General features: G+C 30.1%; 2 protein-coding genes across 2 annotated transcripts; both read right to left on the reverse strand.

The window, feature by feature from the left end:
• Positions 1-209: 209 nt before the first annotated feature.
• On the reverse strand, positions 210-996 carry LOC115710624 (uncharacterized). The gene is made up of 2 exons (XM_061112436.1): positions 790-996; positions 210-641 (listed from the first exon to the last, which is right to left on the reverse strand). The coding sequence occupies exons 1-2, from the start codon at positions 994-996 to the stop codon at positions 210-212; spliced, it is 639 nt and encodes a 212-aa protein (XP_060968419.1).
• A 43-nt stretch (positions 997-1,039) lies between these two features.
• Positions 1,040-2,155, reverse strand: LOC115710623 (uncharacterized). Its single transcript, XM_030638981.2, has one exon. It carries the CDS (start codon positions 2,153-2,155, stop codon positions 1,040-1,042), a length of 1,116 nt encoding a protein of 371 aa, XP_030494841.2.
• Between the last annotated feature and the right edge of the window lie 18,533 nt (positions 2,156-20,688).

The following is a 20,688-nucleotide window of genomic DNA, read 5'->3' on the forward strand; positions in this document are numbered from 1 at the left end:
TCAATAATAAACTTCATATATATATTCAATTTAATATCAAACATCTTTTAATATCCAATCTAAAGTATCATCAAATCCCAATGTAATCAATGTTTTCAAATAAAAACTTTAATCTCTATGTATTTCAGAAATTTAAATTCCTCAATATCTCATTCTCAAATGTTTGTGTAGTATCTTTTTGTTTTTCCACTGTTGTTCTTTTGTTGTTTTTATTCCCTTCTACGTCTTCTGCTGCATGTTCTTTTGTTATGCCCCAGTTCCCCACATTTGCTGCACTTGTTGTGTTGATCCTTTTCCCATCCAGCTTTCCTTCTTAATGTTTTTGGTCTTCCTGATTTAACTCTTTCATGCGGAGGCAAGACTATAATATTCTTCACTTCTTCCGGTACCTCCCACTCACTTTGGTGTCCTATTGGGTAAACTGTCCCTGAATAAGTTGCCAGGAAATTTTTTTTTGTGTAGTAATCTGAACAGTAGGTGTACGGGTCCATGTTCATCTCCCTCATCACGGCCACAGCGTGCCCGCACGACATTTCATCTACTTGGAACCTGTTGCACGTGCATGTTCTTTTTTCTAGGTCTACTTCCCACGATTCTTTCATTCTTGTTACCTCGAACAAGTAATTTGTTGTTGCTTTAACCTGTTTCAAATTTTATTAAAAAAACAAACATACCTGATATTGTAACAACAACACTACAAAACTATAAAAACAACATTACAACAACATATGCACTTACTGTTTGTTTAGGATTCTTTTTTTTTTTAAAGAAGCATAATGAATATGTTACCTCCAGATTCAATGAGTATGTGTAATTTTTCAGCAATATGTCTTCTCCAGCTGGTGATAGCTTAGTAAAGGTGTTGTGTGCTTTTGTCCTATTAGTATGCGTCCATTGTTGCGCCAATGCTCTCAAGCATTCTAGCAGGGTTGTAATTGGTAGCTCCCTTGCTGCTAGATTTGCAGCGTTCAGTGATTCTGATATGTTTGAGGTCATGGTAGAATACCTCTTGTTTTGGCTATGAATTCTTGACCACTTTTCATAACTGCCTTTTTTTTAGGTAAGGTCCTATGCGTTTGTCCAATCCATCCAATTCAGCCGTGTGGAACTCGAATTGCTTTTCTGTGTAGGCTTTGACTGCTCCAAAGAATGGCAGATTGTATTTGGCAGCATGTTGTTTGAAGCTTGTTTTAAGGTTGCTCAAAATGTGGTACCCGCAGTAACTGTGTGTAATTTCTGGATACATTTCTCTTGCTGCTTTGATGAGGCTTTCATTCCTGTCTGAAATTAGGCATTGGTGTTCCCTGACCCCATACGCTTCTTTAAATTTTTTGAAGAACCATTTCCAATATTGGTCATTCTCAGAATCTGCAACACAAAACGCTAGTGGAAAAATATGACCTGCTGCATCTTGTGTGCATGCGCACAACAAAATTCCCCCATAAGCTGCTTTGAGGAATGTTCCGTCCACTACAACTATTGGTCTGCATGCTCCCCACCCTTTTATGGATGCGTCCAACGCCATGAAAACAAAAAGCAAGTTGTTGTCTTCTGTTGTTTTCAGATCCACAACTGATCCTGGGTTTGTTTTTTCCACCATGTGTAAGAAACTCAGTATTAGGCTGTACGAGTGACTAGCGTTTCCTCTTAAGACATAAACTGCATGTTCCTTACTTCTCCAAGCTTTCATGTAGTTCATCTTGATGCCATATCTGTATTTTAACTCTCCTTTTATGTCCATCGGTGTTGCCTTTGTCTTTATGTTCAGAAACTTCGGTTTTATGCATTCCCCAATCAGTTTCGATGTTGCTTGCCTTTGGTCTTCATGCCTAATATTTATGGGGCATGTGTGGATTTTTGAGAACCTCCTGATTATAAATGTGTTTGTTGGGCCATTTCTCGATGCTCGTAGAGACCAATTGCAGCTTTCGTAAACACATTTCAGATTGTACTCTTGAGAGCAGGACTTCCACACTTTGTACTGAAAGTTGTTTTTGATTGCGTAGTAGCTGAGGACATTCTTCAGAGTTTCCTTGTCTTTGTATGTCTGTCCTTTTTCCACTTCGGGGTGATGCTTGTCTGTTATTAACTTTGCATTGTTGATGTCGATTTCTGGATCCAGTTTTTTACTGGTGTTTTCAAGTTTTTCTACCATTTCTTCAGCAACCAGATTTGCATAGTCAATTATGTCGAGTTTGTCGTCTCATCTTCTCTTGTTTCTGACTGTTCTCCTTCTTCTGTTTGCTGTCCCGTTGTGTATGATTTTGTTGTTGTTATGTTGTTTTCAAGCGTTGTTGTGTTGTTTTCGATCATTGCCACATTATCTTCATACGGTGTTGTTGTGGATATCAAATTTGGTGTTGCAGCAGGTGTTGTGTTGTTGTTTTGCTGGTTGACGCATAGTGGATATGTGGTGAAATCTGTTTCTTTGATTTTCAATTCCAAGTAAAAGTAGAGGCTTCGATCATTGAATATTTTTATCGGTGGTATTCCTTCTTTAGCTTGGTACTGTATTTGTAGTGTTGTTCTGGTGTTTTCACACCCCAATGAAGTAAGCAGTATTTGCAGTAGCTCTTCATAGTTGCATTATGTTGGTATGAATTCTCCACTAGCCACATAGTTCACATAATTGTGATCTTCATTCTATTGTTCATTGCTCTTTATGAGTATTGATAGACGTTCCATTACCTGTCATTGTTCCATATATTACATTTACGTGTCTTATTTCATGTTAAAACAATAATACAACAACAGTAAAACAATAGCAAAACAACCAAACAAAATTACCAAAACATTAATACAACAACAGTAAAACAACAGCAAAACAACCAAACAAAATTACCCAGTATATTTTTTATTAGTTTTTCTTATGCTATTTTTCTGATACATATAATTAGGAATGTTTTTGTATTAATAACGACAAAACAACATTAGAACAACCCTAATTTTTTGTATGAACAATTGTAGTAGTTTGTCAAGTCTATTTACCAATCATTTTGTGTTACAAACGGAAAATTAAAAATAGAATAACCCTCATTTATCAATTCGCATCATAAATTAAACAACATCACATTATTTTTTTCGTTTTTTTTTTCTTAAACTTCAAATCTAAATCTGGGGTTGTTTTTTTTTTTTTTTAGTTTTTTAAGAATTAAACTAATTTGGGTTTTGTTGTGTTTACCTCTATTTTTTGGGGGACAATCTTCTGTAAATCTTGTTCTTTGATTATCCTTCGATTTAACAAAAACTCTTCGCCAAATTTAATGATTTTTTCTTGGTTATCTCCGACTCCGGCCCGTCCCCAAACACGAAGCAGTCCATTTTTTTGTGTTTTTTACTGTTCACAATATAAAAGTTAAGTTATTGGGCTTGGGGAGTATAAAAGAAAAGAAAACGGACTTGGACAGTAAAAAAGTTGTATTTGCCGTGTTGCAGTATATTTGTAAAGTTTTGGTCAAAAAACAGTATATATGTAAATTTCCCTTTATTTAATGGTTAAATTCTTCTCCTTTGGGCATTGTGTGAGAGTTAGGGGGCCAATAGTAGTGGGTAAGACATACTGAACCCAACCCTCCCTCACATGAACCACCCCAATTGTGAAGGCCCATTTGCCTTATTTAAATAATTATATTAGTCTAACCTAATTAAAACTGAATTAGCAACATAATTAGCTTTAAAATATATGAAATTTATTTTTTTCATTGAATATTTTAAAGTTAATTTTAGAAAAACACTTAGTTAATTGAAATATATTATAGACAGTAATTTCTAGTGACTAGTTATATTTTTCTAATATTTAATTAGGAAAATATTTAAAGTTGAAAATTAATTATTTATTAATTAATTTTGGATCAACTTAATTAAAAATATTTTTCCTAGTATTAAATTAGAATTAATAATTGGGTTTATTTTATACTTGATCATTTAATTCTTATACTTAATACATTTAATTAAATTGAAAATTAAATATTTAAGTTGATTTCATTCTTGATACTTAAATATTATTATTTTCAAATATTTAATTAAATAGAAAATTATTTTAAGTTGAAAATTTTGATTTCAGAACAACTTAAATTTGAATAATTTTCAAAATATATTTTATTTTATTTTATTAATCATTTTTTTTAAATTCAAAATTGTATTTTTTATTTAAATGCTGAAAATTTTGAATTTTTCTTGAAAAATAGATTAAAGTTGAAAATTATTTATTTTAATTTTATACCAATTTAAATCATTATATTTTTCATTTAAATGATTAATTAAAATAAATGAACTAAAATATATTATAATTAGAAAATAAATTAATTAGTCAATGAATGTCTAGATAGTTATTATCTGTTTGCTTGAAGTATTTTTTCTAGTTATATTTAATTAAATAGAAAATTAGTATTTAAGTTGATTTTTATCATGATACTTAAATATTTGATAATTTTATCAAATATTTAATTAAATAGGAAAATTATATTTGTGTTAAAAATTAATTTTAAATCAACATAAAATTAGAATAATTGTTCAGGTTTTATTGTATTTTATTTTAGAGCATTTTCGAAAATTGTATTTATTCTAAATACATTAATTTTCGAAATGAAATATATATTTATAGAAAATTAAATTTGAGTTTTAAATTAATTTTTTAATTAATTAATTTTAATACAACTTAAATTGAATAATCTTCTAAATATTTATTGAAAATTATTACTAAGATGGAAAATAAGGACATTCGATTTCCATTGTTGGTGCTACATAGTTCTTATTTTAGTGAGTAATCTTCCTTAATGGAAGAACGTTCATTAGCAATTTAACGTCGTAGAACTCGAAAGATAAGTATTATTTGTAAGTGTTTTATTTTTACTATGGATCACCCTAATGGTGGCGACTATTAGTAAGACTTACAAAAGTATGAAACAATGGTGGAAGCTCATAAGATAGAATGGCATTGACTTTTGCCTAAATGGGAAAACTCTAGATTCTTATCTTGATCGAATAAAAGGTTGCTAGAATGTTTATCATTTTAGATGAGCTGACAACTCTATTCAATGGATGGTATCTTTGACTCTCGCCTAAACGGGACACTGATATCAGTTTGTTGAAGACCTTGGAAATTATTTAGGTTTGTATGTTTTAGTATTTTTGCTTGTCATTCCTATTTGCTAAATGCTTAATGATTTCTGAATTGTGTGTGAATTTATATTGAACCATGTTATTTTCTGTTATTGATTGTAGTTTAATTTTTGAATCTTCATTGTTGGTTTAACTTGGCTTGTTGTTTTTTAATGGGACAAATCCCTAATGGATTGTCATCCATTAAACAAACATAATAGTGTTAGATCTCGATAGATAAATATTTGTAAATACAACATCTAGCTATTCATCAATAGATGACACCTTAGACTAGTATTTACAATATGAAACAATGAAGAAGTTTATAAAAAGAAGAAGAACTTCGACTCTCGCTAATCGCGACATCGTTGGATTCTTATTTTCAATTGAAATTATCCTTTATTTTTCCTCTTAGCTTATTCATTTCGAATTAGCTTAATAATATATCATTGGATGAATGGTTTATAAATCATCTGCATATAATGTCATTCTATTTTCTCTTAAGAAATTGAATGGCACAGATGACTATAATCCCAACATTCTATCCCGAAATGATATAATCCTCGATCTTAGAATCTCCTACTTATATATGCTTACTTTAGGCAAATTAGACTTAGAGTTAGATTAGTAGTGGTGGTCCAAGCTAGAACCATTACTCATTGAATATTTGGTATAAATTTAAGTCTTTGACTTTAAATTTTCGATTCCAAATAGAAATTTTATATTTTTGTTTCCAGAATACAATGCAGTTCAACTTTCACAAGTCATTAATATCCATTTTCTGTCAATGGATCCAAACTGTATGTTAATATGGAATATGAGTTTAATATTCTGTGACCGAACCCACTTGGACTATTCTAAGAACTCTTTGATGCAACTAAACCTAAGTCATCAAAAGACACAACCACATTTTAGTATCTATGGCATTTGTATCTTGTTCATAGTGCTTTTGACAAGATCAATCTCTACAAAGAGTCAATATGCCTATATCCACTAAAAGTAAAATCATCTCATTCGAAGATGGAGGTACATTTAGGGGTGGATATGAGTTTTCGTTATATTCTTAAGACGATCACTCTAGATTTTACCTTATGCAAAAGAAATTTGAAATGTTTGAAAAATTTCATGAATTTCTAGCAATGGTGGAAAACCATTAAGGTAAGTGGTTAAAGATCTTGCGAACTGATAGGAATGGAGAAATATTTAGTCGATATGCACTTCAAAGATCATTAAGTTGATTTTTTGAATTATATCCAAACTTACCTCCCCAGAAATTTGATTTGCATTTTGATGATAGTATAAGGTTTATAATTAGTTACTAGTCGTTGCCTAAGTCCTTCTAAGGAAATACCCTAGTGATAGGAAAATTTCAGAATGATGGAATGGTTGTGTACTCAGTATAAACCATTACTAGATTCATGGATGACCTAATCGTAATCTTAAGAAAAGATAGAACTGTTAATCAAGGTTTGCATGTTTGTTAGCTGTTCTAAGTGATTAGGGGTGGACCATCCCATAGTCATTAGATAAGCAAGTGTTTGTTTTAACAAATACTACTTTTTTTAAGAAAATGACTAAGTGTGAAAACAAAGTAGCAAATAAAGGAGATATTTTTTTTATTCCAAAAGTGTTCTATCATCTTATTCGATATATGATGATCCCAGTGCCTCTGTTGTTTTGCAACAACCAAAGAGGACAATACCATTTAGTATTCTTAGACAAAATTCACGGTACCTTGTCGTAGTGGGAGGGTTTCATGCAACTCACCCTGTTATGACTTGGAAGACACCAGTGATTATAATCCATTGTTAGTTTAAACAAGTAATAGATTGTCAGAATAAGAAACTAAGAAGCAAAGCCAAGAGAACTATGGTTAAAACCATTCATATGGAACAACCAAAAGTTTTCTATTACAAGGACAAGAAAGGAAATTTTCAAAATATGTCTATTCAATGGACTTAACAAAACTTCTTGTTCCTATTATTATAGGTTTGAGTTTATCTAAACCTATGACTTGTGGTATACCTGGTTAATTAATTACTCTAGTGCTAGAAACTTACTTTAGTAAGATGCTGGAGCATTTTTCTAATGGAAATCTATAGAAGCTTCTCGACTTCTAGACAAAGATTTCATTTATCTAAGGAAAAGTCTCAACTATTCCAGAAAAGATAAGGCCAATGAAAGAATTCCTTAGGATCAACAGTGTGAGGTCTCAAATATGCTTTCCTATGCACTAGACCAGACACCTGCTGTTGAGTGGGAGTAAAGAGTAGGTATCAGATTAATCCAGGAAAGGAACATTGGAAGACAATCAAGTGAATCTTAAGATCAAGAAGAGGAACTATATGTTAGTCGATAAGGGTGTATTTAATACTCTTAGACTACACCAAATCAGATTTCTAGACTTGCCTTAGTTCTAGAAAGTCTGCTGATGAGATGATGATTACTCTGGGGTGGAGTAGTGATTTTGGAGAAGCGTAAAAACCTATATGAAGTCTCTAAGTCTACCAGAGAGACTGAATGTTAAAGTTGCAGGAAATATACTTATTCAGTCTAAGGAAAGTTCTATACATTTTTGGCATTTGTTCCAACATTTATTAACTACTAGTGTTACTTCTGTTGAAAATTATTTTACCAGGATCTTAGATCGACTCACAAGTATGTTGTTTAACACCCTAAATATCAACTTTCTAAAACGATAAATTAAACACATATAAAGTTAAGAAAACCTTACATTGATGCAGCGGAATTAATGTCTCCTTCCACTAAGATCTCTAACCCTTGTATCCTTTCTGTAGCAGAGTATTATCAAGATCTGAGCCCGAATGTCCTTCTTCTTTGAGTTTGATCGTTCACAGTCTTCCAATCTATGATTGAGTTACTGCTTGCTGTGTGTGGGCACTCACTCTTTCACTAGGGTCACGAAATATAGAAGAGGAAAAGAGAGAAGGGGTTTTGGCCAATAGAAGAGAATAGGGGAAGGCTCAGTTTTTCTGAAGAGAGAAATTTCTGTCAGATAACTAATGAATGTGTTGTTTTGACTGAGCCATCACTTTCTATTTATAGGAAACCACTATGTTTAGGTTAGGAATTATTTGGCATTAAAATAATGAAAATGTTAATTTGAAAAAATCAAATAAGTGGCCGGCCATGGTGTAGTTTATGGGCCCACTTGATTTTGCAGTTTTGTCAAATTTTATTTCTATTTTCTCAAAAACGCCAATTTTCCAATTCTAACCTTTTAAAAATGCCAAAACTAATTATTTAATAACTAAAATAGATTATTAAATAATATATTTTTATAATTTAATTATTAACTAGACATATAAAGTCCATTAATAAATAAATAAACCTAGAATCTCTTTTCTTTACAATTTCACCCCTGCTTAGTGAAAATTCACAAATTAGGCATAGTCTAACTTTAGAATTATAATTGATCAATCACGAATCAATTAATGAGTCTTACAAGCAGAATGTTCTCAACTAGAATGGGGACCATGGATCTATATGCTGAGCTTCCAATAAGTGAACCAAATTTACCAAGTAAATTCCTACTTATTAATTCTTCGTTGAATCCACTCTTGGAACTTAGAATTGCACTCTCAAACTTATATAGAGCATATTATATGTTCCACGATATCAATATGCTATCTCATTTAACCATTGTTATAATCTTATTGTGATTTAAAGATCCTCTATATAGATGATCTACATCGAGATGGGATTTCTTTACCGTTCTCACCCCTCAATGTATTTTTCCCCTTAAAACACTTAGCTACCTATAAATGGTGTTTAGTGATATAATAATTAGTCAGTTAAACAAGAGCTCATCCATTTACTTCTATTTGCTAAGCTCAAAGGGAATCATCACTTGACTTCTATACACCAGTAGAAGCTATAGATTCCATATTTATGTTCAGCACTCCCACTCAATCATACTATCATGTTCCCAAAATATACGTATCACCCTGACCTAAAAGTAGGCTGAACTAATAAATCAAAGAACATGAATAGCACTCCTGAGTTGAGCCTAAGCATATCAGGATTTTGATTCTTTCAATCTTAAGATCAACTACTGATATTGACTTGGAAAGATATATATAACGGTAAGTTTGTAATATCTTAACTTAGTTGCAATATCGGTCAAGTCCAATGTATACTCCATACATTCGAAACTAGTATACTTTACTAATATCCTGGAAAGAACATAACACTTACTCCAAGTGTAAGTATACATCATCGCTGATTATCACATTAGTGTAAATCCAAAACACTGATGAAACACGGACCTATTCTTTTGATTCATATGATCACAATCACATTCCACTGTGTTGACGATACTGTAATTGTGAATAAACATATGATCTGGATTTAACTGATTTTGTGCGTGTGAATGTATTAAACATATTAAACCATTAGCATGTAAAATTCATGCAAACATCAATCACTTTAATTTTCTTATATTGATAGCTAATCAGATTGTAAAGAATTTTATTTAGGGCATAAAACCCAACAAACTCCCACTTGCACTAATATAAAACAAAGTATGCAAATAGGTAAATCTAATGTCTTGATCTTCAGATCAAGTGTAGTATATTTGAATCTACCCAAACTTCTGGAAACTAGTTCATAAATACACTTATGAAACATCCTTTACTATATGCTTTACTCATCAAGGGATACTGAAATCTTTACTGTTTTAAAAGTACATCTGAATTAACAGAAGACATATCTCTCATATTTTAAAATATGTAATTGAGATAATACAGTGTAGACTTTTCTTCAGTGATATAACTTCTGTTGGAAATTATTTTACCAGGATCTAGATTTACTAACAAGTATGTTGGATTAATAACCTAATATGAATTCTAAAACAATGAAAATAAACACAAATAAAGTTAGAAAACCTTACAGTGGGTGCAACGGAATAATATGACTCCTTCCGTTCAGATCTCTAGCCTTTGATTCCTTTCTGTAGCAGAGCATCACTAAGATCTGAACCTGGATCTTCTTTTCTCCTTCTTTGATGCAGAATTTCCATAGTCTTACATACTATGATTGAGGTACCACTTGATTTGTGTGGGCACTACTCATCTCACAAGGATTTCAAAATTTTCTCTCTTTTTCTCTCTTGAATTTTGTGGCTTTTAGCATACATTAGCATACAAAAGAAGAGAACAAGGGTTGCTTTATATAGGGAGAAGGGAGAGCACAACTTTCCAAATAAAACAGTTTCCTTAATTACTGTGTAATCAATTAACTGCCTTATTTAGTGTGATCCACCACTTTCCTATTTTTGCTAGGCTTTGATTAGCAATTACATGGCAATTAAAATTGAAAATAATAATTGGGAAAATCAAACCATGTGGCGGGCCATAGGGTGAAATGGGCCTCACTTGGATTTCGCAGTTTCCTCAAGTTTATTTCTATTTCTCCAAAAATGCCACTTTTTAAATTCTAATCATTTAAATGCCAAAACTAATTATTTAATAACTAAAATAGATTATTAAATAATATTGTCATTTAAAATAATTATTAATTAGACATGCAAAGTCTCTCAATTAATAATTAAACCTAGAAACCCTTTTCTTTACGATTTCATTCTTAAACTGTGAGAATTCATAAAGTAGACATAGTCTAACTTTTAGAATTATAATTGATTAATTAAAATCAATTAACTGAGTCTTACAAGCAGTATGGTTTCAACTAGTATGGGGACCATGGGTCTATATAACCGAGCTTCCAATAAGTCGAACCGAATTTACCTAGTAAATTCCCTAACTTATAAATTCCTCATTGAATCCACACTTAGAACTTGGAATTGCACTCTCAGTCATATAGAACGCTCTATATGTTCCTATTTTTGCTAGGCTTTGATTAGCAATTACATGGCAATTAAAATTGAAAATAATAATTGGGAAAATCAAAACATGTGGCCGGCCATAGGGTGAAATGGGCCTCACTTGGATTTTGCAGTTTCCTCAATTTTATTTCTATTTCTCCAAAAATGCCACTTTTTAAATTCTAATCATTTAAATGCCAAAACTAATTATTTAATAACTAAAATAGATTATTAAATAATATTGTCATTTAAAATAATTATTAATTAGACATACAGAGTCTCTTAATTAATAATTAAACCTAGAAACCCTTTTATTTACGATTTCATCCTTACTTAGTGAGAATTCATAAAGTAGACATAGTCTAACTTTAGAATTATAATTGATTAATTAAAATCAATTAACTGAGTCTTACAAGCAGTATGGTCTCAACTAGTATGGGGACCATGGGTCTATATAACCGAGCTTCCAATAAGTCGAACCGAATTTACCAAGTAAATTCCATAACTTATTAATTCATCATTGAATCCACACTTAGAACTTGGAATTGCACTCTCAGTCATATAGAAACGCTCTATATGTTCCACGATATAGACACGTCATTAGTTATCCATTGTTATAACCCTAATGTGATCAATGATCCTCTATATAGATGATCTACATTAAAAAGGCACTATTGTTACCGCTACACCTTCAATGTATTTTATCATTAAAACACTTAACCCTGTATAAATGATATTTCAGCTAAGTGAAATGAGATCTCCACCATTTATCTTCGTTTGGTTAAGCTCGAAGGATATCATCCTTTACTTTCTATTTGCCAAATAGAAGCTATAGATTCCATATTTATGTTAGCGCTCCCACTCAATTGCACTACCGTGTTCCCAAAATGTAAGTATCACCCTGACCTAAAAGTAGGCTTATCTAACAAATCAAAGAACACGAATAACACTCTTGAGATTGAACTTAACCATATCAGGATTAAGATCATTTGATCTAGGATCTACAGGTGATATTGAATTGAATAGATATTCCGGTAAATTTTAATATATCTAATCAAAGTTCAATATCGGTCCCTTCCGATGTATACTCCATACATCCGATACTGGTAAACTTTGCCAATGTCCTGGAAAGGACATAACACTTTTCCAAGGTGTAAGAATACCTATCGCTGATTATACCATGTCAGTCTAAATCCATTGTTCTGACAAATCAGGGAATAAACTTTTGAACATATAATAAAGATTATCTTCCACTGTGCTGACAACACTATAATCTTTAACAAACTCATATGTTCTGGACTTAAAAAGAATTCATACATTATATACATATAATCATGAAATAAATCATGTGAACCATGCAACATAAAATGTTATTTCTGATCTTTATTAATAAGTATATCTGATTATATGAAATGAGTTTTATTTAGGGCATAAAACCCAACAAACTCCCACTTGCACTAATATAAAACAAAAAGTGCATTTCAAATAATCATTAATACCTTGATATACAAATTAAGTGTAATAGTAGTACACTCCTCGTAATAGGATCTGACAGGTTGAATTAAACCCAACCTCTTCTCCACCATTACTCTTCCTTTAATCACAAAATGCTTGATAATGTGAAATTTCTCTCTATATGTCTACTCTCTTGGGATACTGGATTGTATACTTTTGGCAATTACTCTTTGGTTATTCAAGAAGTAACCCTAGTAGTTAAGGCAAGTTGGAACGGTGCCACAAAAGTATAGAACTTTCCTTAGACTGAATAAGTATCTTTCCTGCAACTTTTAACATTCAGTCTCTTTCTGGTAGACCAAGAGATTTCATATAGGTTTTTACACTTCTCCAAAATCACTATTCCACCCCCAGAGTAATCACCATCTTATCAGTAGACTTTCTAGCACACAGGCAAGTCTCGAAATCTGATTTGGTGTAGTCTAAGAGTTTCAAAACCACCCTTATTGACTAACATATAGTTCCTCTTCTTAATCTTAAAATTTACTTGATTGTCTTCCAATGTTCCTCTCCTGGATTAATCTGATACTTACTCATTACTCCCACTCAACAGCAGGTGTTTGGTCTAAGGAATACAAAAGCATATCTGAGACCTCTCACTGTTGATTCAAGAAATTCTTTCATGGCTTTATCTTTTCTGGAATAGTTGAGACTTTTCCTTAGATAACTAAAATCTATGCTCAGAAGTTGTGAAGCTTCTATAGATTGCCATTGGAAAGAAAATGCTTCAGCATCTCATGCTTGCATTAGAGTAAGTAATTACCAGGTATACCATAAGCCATAGGTTCAGATAAACTCAAACCTATAATACTAGGAACAAGAAGTTTTGTTAAGTCCATTTAATAGACTTATTAACAAAAATTTCCTTTCATGTCCTTGTAATAGAAAACTTTAGGTTACTCCATGTGAATGGATCAAACCATAGTTCTATTGGCTTTCTTCTTAGTTTCTTATCTTGACAATCCATTACTTGTTTAAACTCACAATGGATTTTAATCACTAGTGTCTTCCAAGTAATCAGAAGGTGAAGTTCCTTGAAATTCTCCCACTACGACAAGGTACCGTGAATTATGTCTAAGAAAACTAAATGGTATTAACCTCTTCAGTTGTGTTAAGACAATAGAGGCAGTGGGATCATCTTGTAAAATAAGATGATAGAACACTTATGGAATCAAGAAAAAATATCTCCTTTATTTGCTACTTTATTTTCAAACTTAGTCATTTTCTTAGAAAAGTAGTATTTGTTTAAACAAACACTTTCTTATCTAATGACTATGGGATGGTCCACCCCTAATTACTTAGAATAGCTAACAAACATGCAAACCAGGGTTAGCAGTTCTAGCTTTTCTTAAGATTTTGATTAGGTCATCCATGAATCTAGTAATGATTTACATTAAGTATACTGTTGGGTTTTATGCCCTAAATAAAACTCATTTCAATATAATCAGATTTACTTATTAATATAGATTAGAAATAACATTTAATGTTGCATGGTTCACATGATTTATTTCATGATTATATGTACATAATGTATAAATTCATCTGAAACCCTTTTCACATACTTGATCCTGTTTATTGTGTCGTCAACACATTGGAAAGTAAACATGACTATGTGAATAAAGTTTCCTAGATTTATCAGACATAGGATTTTACTGATATGATAATCTACAACAGAGTTTACTTGCATTTGGAGAAGTGCTATGTTCTTTCCAGAGCATTGGTTAAAGTAAAGCTCAGGTTGGATGCATGGAGTATGCATTGGAAGGGACCGATATTGAACTTTGACTTAGATTTATTAAACTTACCGTAATATCTATTCAAGTCAATATCGCCTAGTTGATCCTAGATCAAATGATCTTAATCCTGATATGATTAGGCTCAATCTTGAAAGGCTATTCGTGTTCTTTGATTTGTTAGTTAAGCCTACTTTTAGGTCAGGGTGATACGTACATTTTGGGAACACGGTAGTGCAATTGAGTGGGAGCGCTATCATAAACATGGAATCTATAGCTTCTATCTGGCGAATAGTAAGCAAAGGATGATCTCCTTCGAGCTTGACAAAACGAACATAAATGGTGGAGTACTCATTTCACATAAGCTGAAATATCATTTATACGGGGTCAAGTGTTTTAAGGAATAAATACATTGTAGGGTGTAACGGTAATTTAATCCCTTTACAGTGTAGATCATTCATATAGAGGATCATTGATCAAATTAGGATTATAACAATGGATAACTAATGATGTGTCTATATGGTGGAACATATAGAGCATTCTATATACTGAGAGTGCAATTCTAAGTTCTATGCGTGGATTCAACGAAGAATTAATAAGTTAGTGAATTTTAGTGCTAAATTCTTGATCTACTTATTGGAAGCTCGGTTATATAGACCCATGGTCCCCGCACTAGTTGAGATAATATTGCTTGTAAGACTCATATAATTGGTTTTGATTAATCAATTATAATTCTCAAATTAGACTATGTCTATTTGTGAATTTTTCACTAAGTAAGGGCGAAATGGTAAAGAAAGAGTTAATAGGGGCATATTTGTTAATTATGATACTTTGTATGGTTCAATTAATAAATATGATAAATGACAATACTATTTAATAATTATTTATAGTTATTAAATAGTTAGAATTGGCATTTAAATGGTTGAATTAGAAAATTGGCGTTTTTGAGAAAATCAGATGCAGAAAAGATAAAACTGCAAAATTGCAAAAAGTGAGGCCCAAATCCACTAGTATAGGGCCGGCCACTTTTATAGGAATTTACCTCTGATATTTTCATTATTTTAATGCCAAATAATTCAAACCTAACCCTAGTGGAATGCTATAAATAGATAGTGAAGGCTTCAGGAAAATTACACTTTTCTTCTGACACTTCTGATTCAGAAAAAACTGAGCCTTCTCTCTCCCTATCTGGCTGACCATTCCCTCTCTTCTTTTCTTCTTTCAATTTCGAAATTACCTTAGTGTATGAGTAGTGCCCACACACCGAAAGTGATACCTCAATCATAGTGAGGAAGATCGTGGAGAAAGACTTTCAGCAAGAAGGAGTTTTCAGCATCAAAGATTCAGAGAAAGAGATCCAGGTTCAGATATTGATAATGCTCTGCTACAGAAAGGAATCAAGGGCTAGATATCTGAACGGAAGGAGTCATATTATTCCGCTGCACCCAATGTAAGGTTTCCTAAACTTTATATGTGTTTCTTTCATCGTTTTAGAAAGTTCATATTTAGGGTGTTAATCAACATACTTGTGAGTAGATCTAAGATCCTGGTAAAATAATTTCCAATAACTGGCCTCAGAGCCATGGTAATTGATTTACTTGCAAGAAATTTGGACTTTAAAACGATTGTTTGTTTGTTTTTGGATGGTATCATGTTGTATTGAGTGTTATTTGATGATTGATTGATGTTTGTGAATTTTTGTGAAAATAATTGCGATTCTGTTTCTGAAATTATTTTTATTGGATAGTATGGAAAAAATTAAGCAAGTTACTTTTTTACAGAACTCAATTTCGATTTAATTTGAATTAGTTATGATTTTTTGAAGATTCGAAAAAATCGGAGCTGTGCTGAAATTTTCCTGCGATCGAGAAAACTGTCCGTACAGCTCACAATTTTTTCGTTTTTCTTCGTTTTTTCATGCTTTTTCATGGAATTAACTTCCGATTTTTTGTGTAGTTCTGTATTTATACTATTACTATTCCTAATTCAATTCTAATTATCATGATGAATTAATTTAATATTTTTTAAATTTAATTCAAGATATTAGTGTAATTTGAATTTAAAAATAGTTAGTATCTATCTTATTTGCTTAATATTCTATCTTATTTTTAAATTTGATTATATCTTATCTTATTTTTAAATTTAAGGTCAGATTTTAAATATTTTAAATTATTTTTTTTTAAATAATTTGACCTTATTTAAATTTAAAATAAGATAACTATAATCATGTAATTTTAAAAAGGTGTAAGATATTTTGCTAACTTTTAAATTTTGTTATTTTATTTATTTAAATTACATTTAAAATCTGAAAAAGATATTCATTTATCTTTTCTAATTTTTTATTTAATTTTTATTTATAAAATAACATTTAAATTTTAAAAGTAGTTAGCAAATTTTGAAATGATATTTAGGTTGGTTGAAACCTAATTTTTCAAAATTGTAGGTTTAATTTTAAATTTAAATTATTTTTAAATTTTCGAATTTTTGAAATATTTTTTTTTTAATTTTCGAAAATTATTATTTTTTATTTAATTAATTATTTTCGAAATTAATAATTTAATTTAAAATTAAATAAATCCTACATCCAACTATCCAGCTAACCTTGTTGCAGGAGTATGTGTTTTAGCTTGTTTGTAAGTTTTCAAAACCTATTATTACTTGATTGCAAATAGCCATGGTTACTTTTTGCCAGATCTAATGATCTGATGGCTCCCTTGGTCAAGTTAATAATTTGTAACAGGTAAATTTACAATCTTCTTTCATCTGTGTATGACCTAGCAACATGATAGGACCCATCCAAAGTGTGCCTATGTGAGCCTATGTGTTTAATTTTATTATAGATGCATATAGGTTGTTGTTGCTAAAATAAATTATCATAGTTCTTGATAGAATTTATTTAGGCCCATCTAGTTTTTGGGCCTATTCAATTAATAACAGTTGTTCATTTTAAGGTTAAATTCCTCTCTTTTGGGCCTTGTGTGAGAGTTGGGAGCCATAGTAGTGGGTACGACATACTGAACCCAGCACCCCCTCACATGAGCTACCCCAATTGTGAAGGCCCATTTGCCTGATTTGAACAACTGTACTAGGTTAATTACACTAGTTTAACCTAATAAAATTGATTAGCAACATAATTAATTTCATTTATTTTGAAATTAATTTAAGAAAACCATAGTTTAAAGAATTTTATATTCTAAGCTAAACTATATGTATTTTCTTGTATTTAATTAAATATAGAATTATAACCATCTAGATTCTTTCTGGAGCTTAATTTGAATTTTTCATTAAATATTCCTATTTAAGTTGATATTTAGTTATCTACAACTAACCAACTTAAATCTGAATATATTTTGAATTTAAAATTTCAAAATTAAGTTGAGGAATTTTAGGCATTGGTTATTAAGATTCTTTAGATATTTTTTAAGTTAATATCTTTTCGAATATTAACTTAAAATGGAATATTTTAGATATTTTTTAAGTTAATATCTTTTCGAATATTAACTTAAAATGGAATATTTTCAAATTAAGTGGTTACAACTTAATTTTTGATATTTAATTAAATTTAATTTGAAAAATATTTAAGTTCTAGATTTTTTCTAATACAACTTAAATTAGATATTTTTTCAAATTTTGTGGAAAAGATACTGAGTCAAATAAGATATTTTCTAGATAGTTACTTCTAGACTACTTATTATTTCTAATATTAAATAAGAAAATATTATACATTGTGAAATTAATTATTTAAATAATTAATTTTGGTACAATTTATTTTAAGTATATTTTTTCCTAGTATTAAACTAGAGATTAATAATTAAGCCTTCTCTACACTTAATTATTTATTTCTTGAATTTAATACATTTAATTAATTTGAAAATTAAATATCTAAGTTGATTTTCATCATGATACTTAAATATTTCTTTTTCATGACACTTAATTGAATAGAAAATTATTTTTAGTTGAAATTTATTTTTTCAACTAAATTTAAATAATTTTCAAAATATATTTTTTTCTTTATTTTATTAATCAAATTTCGAAACTGCATTTCTTAAATGCTGGAATTTCGAATTTTATTTGAAAAATAGATTAAAGTTGTAAATTATTTATTTTAATTTTGGACCAACTTAAATCAATGATTTTTTCATTAATTGATTAATTTAAAAATAAATGTATTAAAATATATTATTAGAAATTGAATTAATTAGTCAAAGGAAAATCTAGATAGGTGATATTTTTGCTTCAAGTATTTTTCTAGTGTATTTAATTAAATAGAAAATTAATATTTAAGTTGATTTTCATCATCATACTTAAATATTTGAAATTTTTCTTATATATATTTAATTAAATAGAAAAATTATATTTTTGTTGTAAATTAATTTTGTTAATTAATTTTGGGCCAACATTAAATTAGAATAATTTTTCCAGGATTTATTTTTTATTTTTTTTCGAAAATTGTATTCTTAAATACTTTAATTTTTCGAAATGCAATATATATTTATAGAAAATAAAATTTGAGTTGTAAATTAATTTAAATTAATTTTGTAACAACTTAAATTGAATATTTTTCTAAATATTTATTGGAAATTATTACTAAGATGGAAATAATTCATGTTATTTTCATAACCATCTAAGTAAAAATTTATAAATATTAAATTAAAATTTATATTTAGAATTTTTCATTCTAAATTGGAAATTTTAATTAAATAAATATATATTTAAAATAAATAGAATAAATAAAGAGAATCAAAGAAAATACAACTTTTTTTAAATAATGAGCTTTATTATTAAGATATTCGATCTCCATTGTGGGTTTTACACCGCGTTTGTTTTAGTGAGTAATCCTCCTTAATGGAGGAATGTTCATTAGCAATTTCGCACCGTTTAACCTCGCATGACAAGTAGTTTGTAAGTGTTTTGTATGGTATGGATCACCCTAATGGTGGCGACCATACTTGACTTGCAAGTTATGAAACAATGGTGGAAGCTCATAAGATAGAATTGCCTTGACTCTCGCCTAAACGGGACAACGCTGAATTCCAATCTTGATCAAATAAAAGGTTGCTAGAATGTTTATCATTTTAGATGAGCTGACAACTCTATTCAATGGATGATGCTTTGACTCTCGCCTAAACGGGACACTGCATCAGTTTGTTGAAAAACCTTGGAAATTATTTAGGATTGTATGTTTTAGTATTTTCACTTGTCATTCCTACTTGCTATATGCTTATAATTTCTGAATTGTATATGAATTTATATTGAACCATGTTATTTTCTGTTATGAAGTTGTAGTTTAATTTCGAATCTTCATTGTTGGTCTGACATGTTTGTTTTTCTAATGAGATAAATCCCTAATGGATTTTCACCATTAGACATACATAATAGTGTAAGATCTCGAAAGATAAATATTGTATATGCAACATCTAGTTGTTCATCAATTGATGACACCTTAGACTAGTATTTTTACAATATGAAACAAGAAGATTACATAAATAAGATTACTTTGTCTTTCGCTAATCGAAGCATCGTTAGATTCTTATTTATAAATGAAATTGTCCTAATTCCTCTTAGCTTATTCATTTCGAATTAGCTCAATAATATATCATTGGATGAATGGTCTATAAATCATTTCATGTCATTATATTTTCTCTTAAGAAATTAAATGATGCATATGATTATAATCCCGAAATTCTATTACCAATTGATATAAATCCTCAATCTTAGAAATCTCCTACTTGTATGGGCAAATCTGACTTAGAGTTTGTATTAGTAGTGGTGGTCCAAGATAGAATTACTCATTATATTTGGTATTAAGTCTTTGACTTTAATTTTAGATTCCAAATAGAAATTTTCTTATATTTCTAATTCCAGAATACAATATAGTTACACTTTCTCAAGTGTTTAATATCCATCTTCTATTAATGGATTAAAACTGTATGGAATATGAGTTAGGTATTCTGTGACCAGGATCCACTTGCAGTATTCTAAGAACTCTTTGATGTAACTAAACCTATGTCATCAATAGACACTACCACATTTTTTTAATCTATGGCATTTGTATCTTGTTGATAGTGGATTTGACAAGATCAATCTCTGCAAAGAGTTAATATGCCTATATCCACTGAAAGTAGTTCATCTCATCCGCAGATGGATGTACATTCAGGGGTGGATATGAGTTTTCCGTTGTATTCTTAAACGATAACTCTAGATTATACCTTTTAGCAAAGAAATTTGAAATGTTTGAAAAATTTCATTAATTTCTAGCAATGGTTAAAACCATTAAGTTAAGTGATTAAAGATCTTGCGAACTGATAGGGGTGGAGAAATAGTTAATAGATATGCAGTTCAAAGATCATTAATTTGATTTTTGAATTATATCCAAACTTACCTCCCAGAAATTTCGATTTGCACATTGATGATTAGTTACTAGTCGTTGCCTAATTCCTTCTATGGTAATACAATTTCAGAATGATGTAATGGTTGTATACTTAATGTAAATCATTA

This window comes from Cannabis sativa, chromosome 3 (assembly GCF_029168945.1).
Source record: "Cannabis sativa cultivar Pink pepper isolate KNU-18-1 chromosome 3, ASM2916894v1, whole genome shotgun sequence".
Lineage (NCBI taxonomy): Eukaryota > Viridiplantae > Streptophyta > Magnoliopsida > Rosales > Cannabaceae > Cannabis > Cannabis sativa.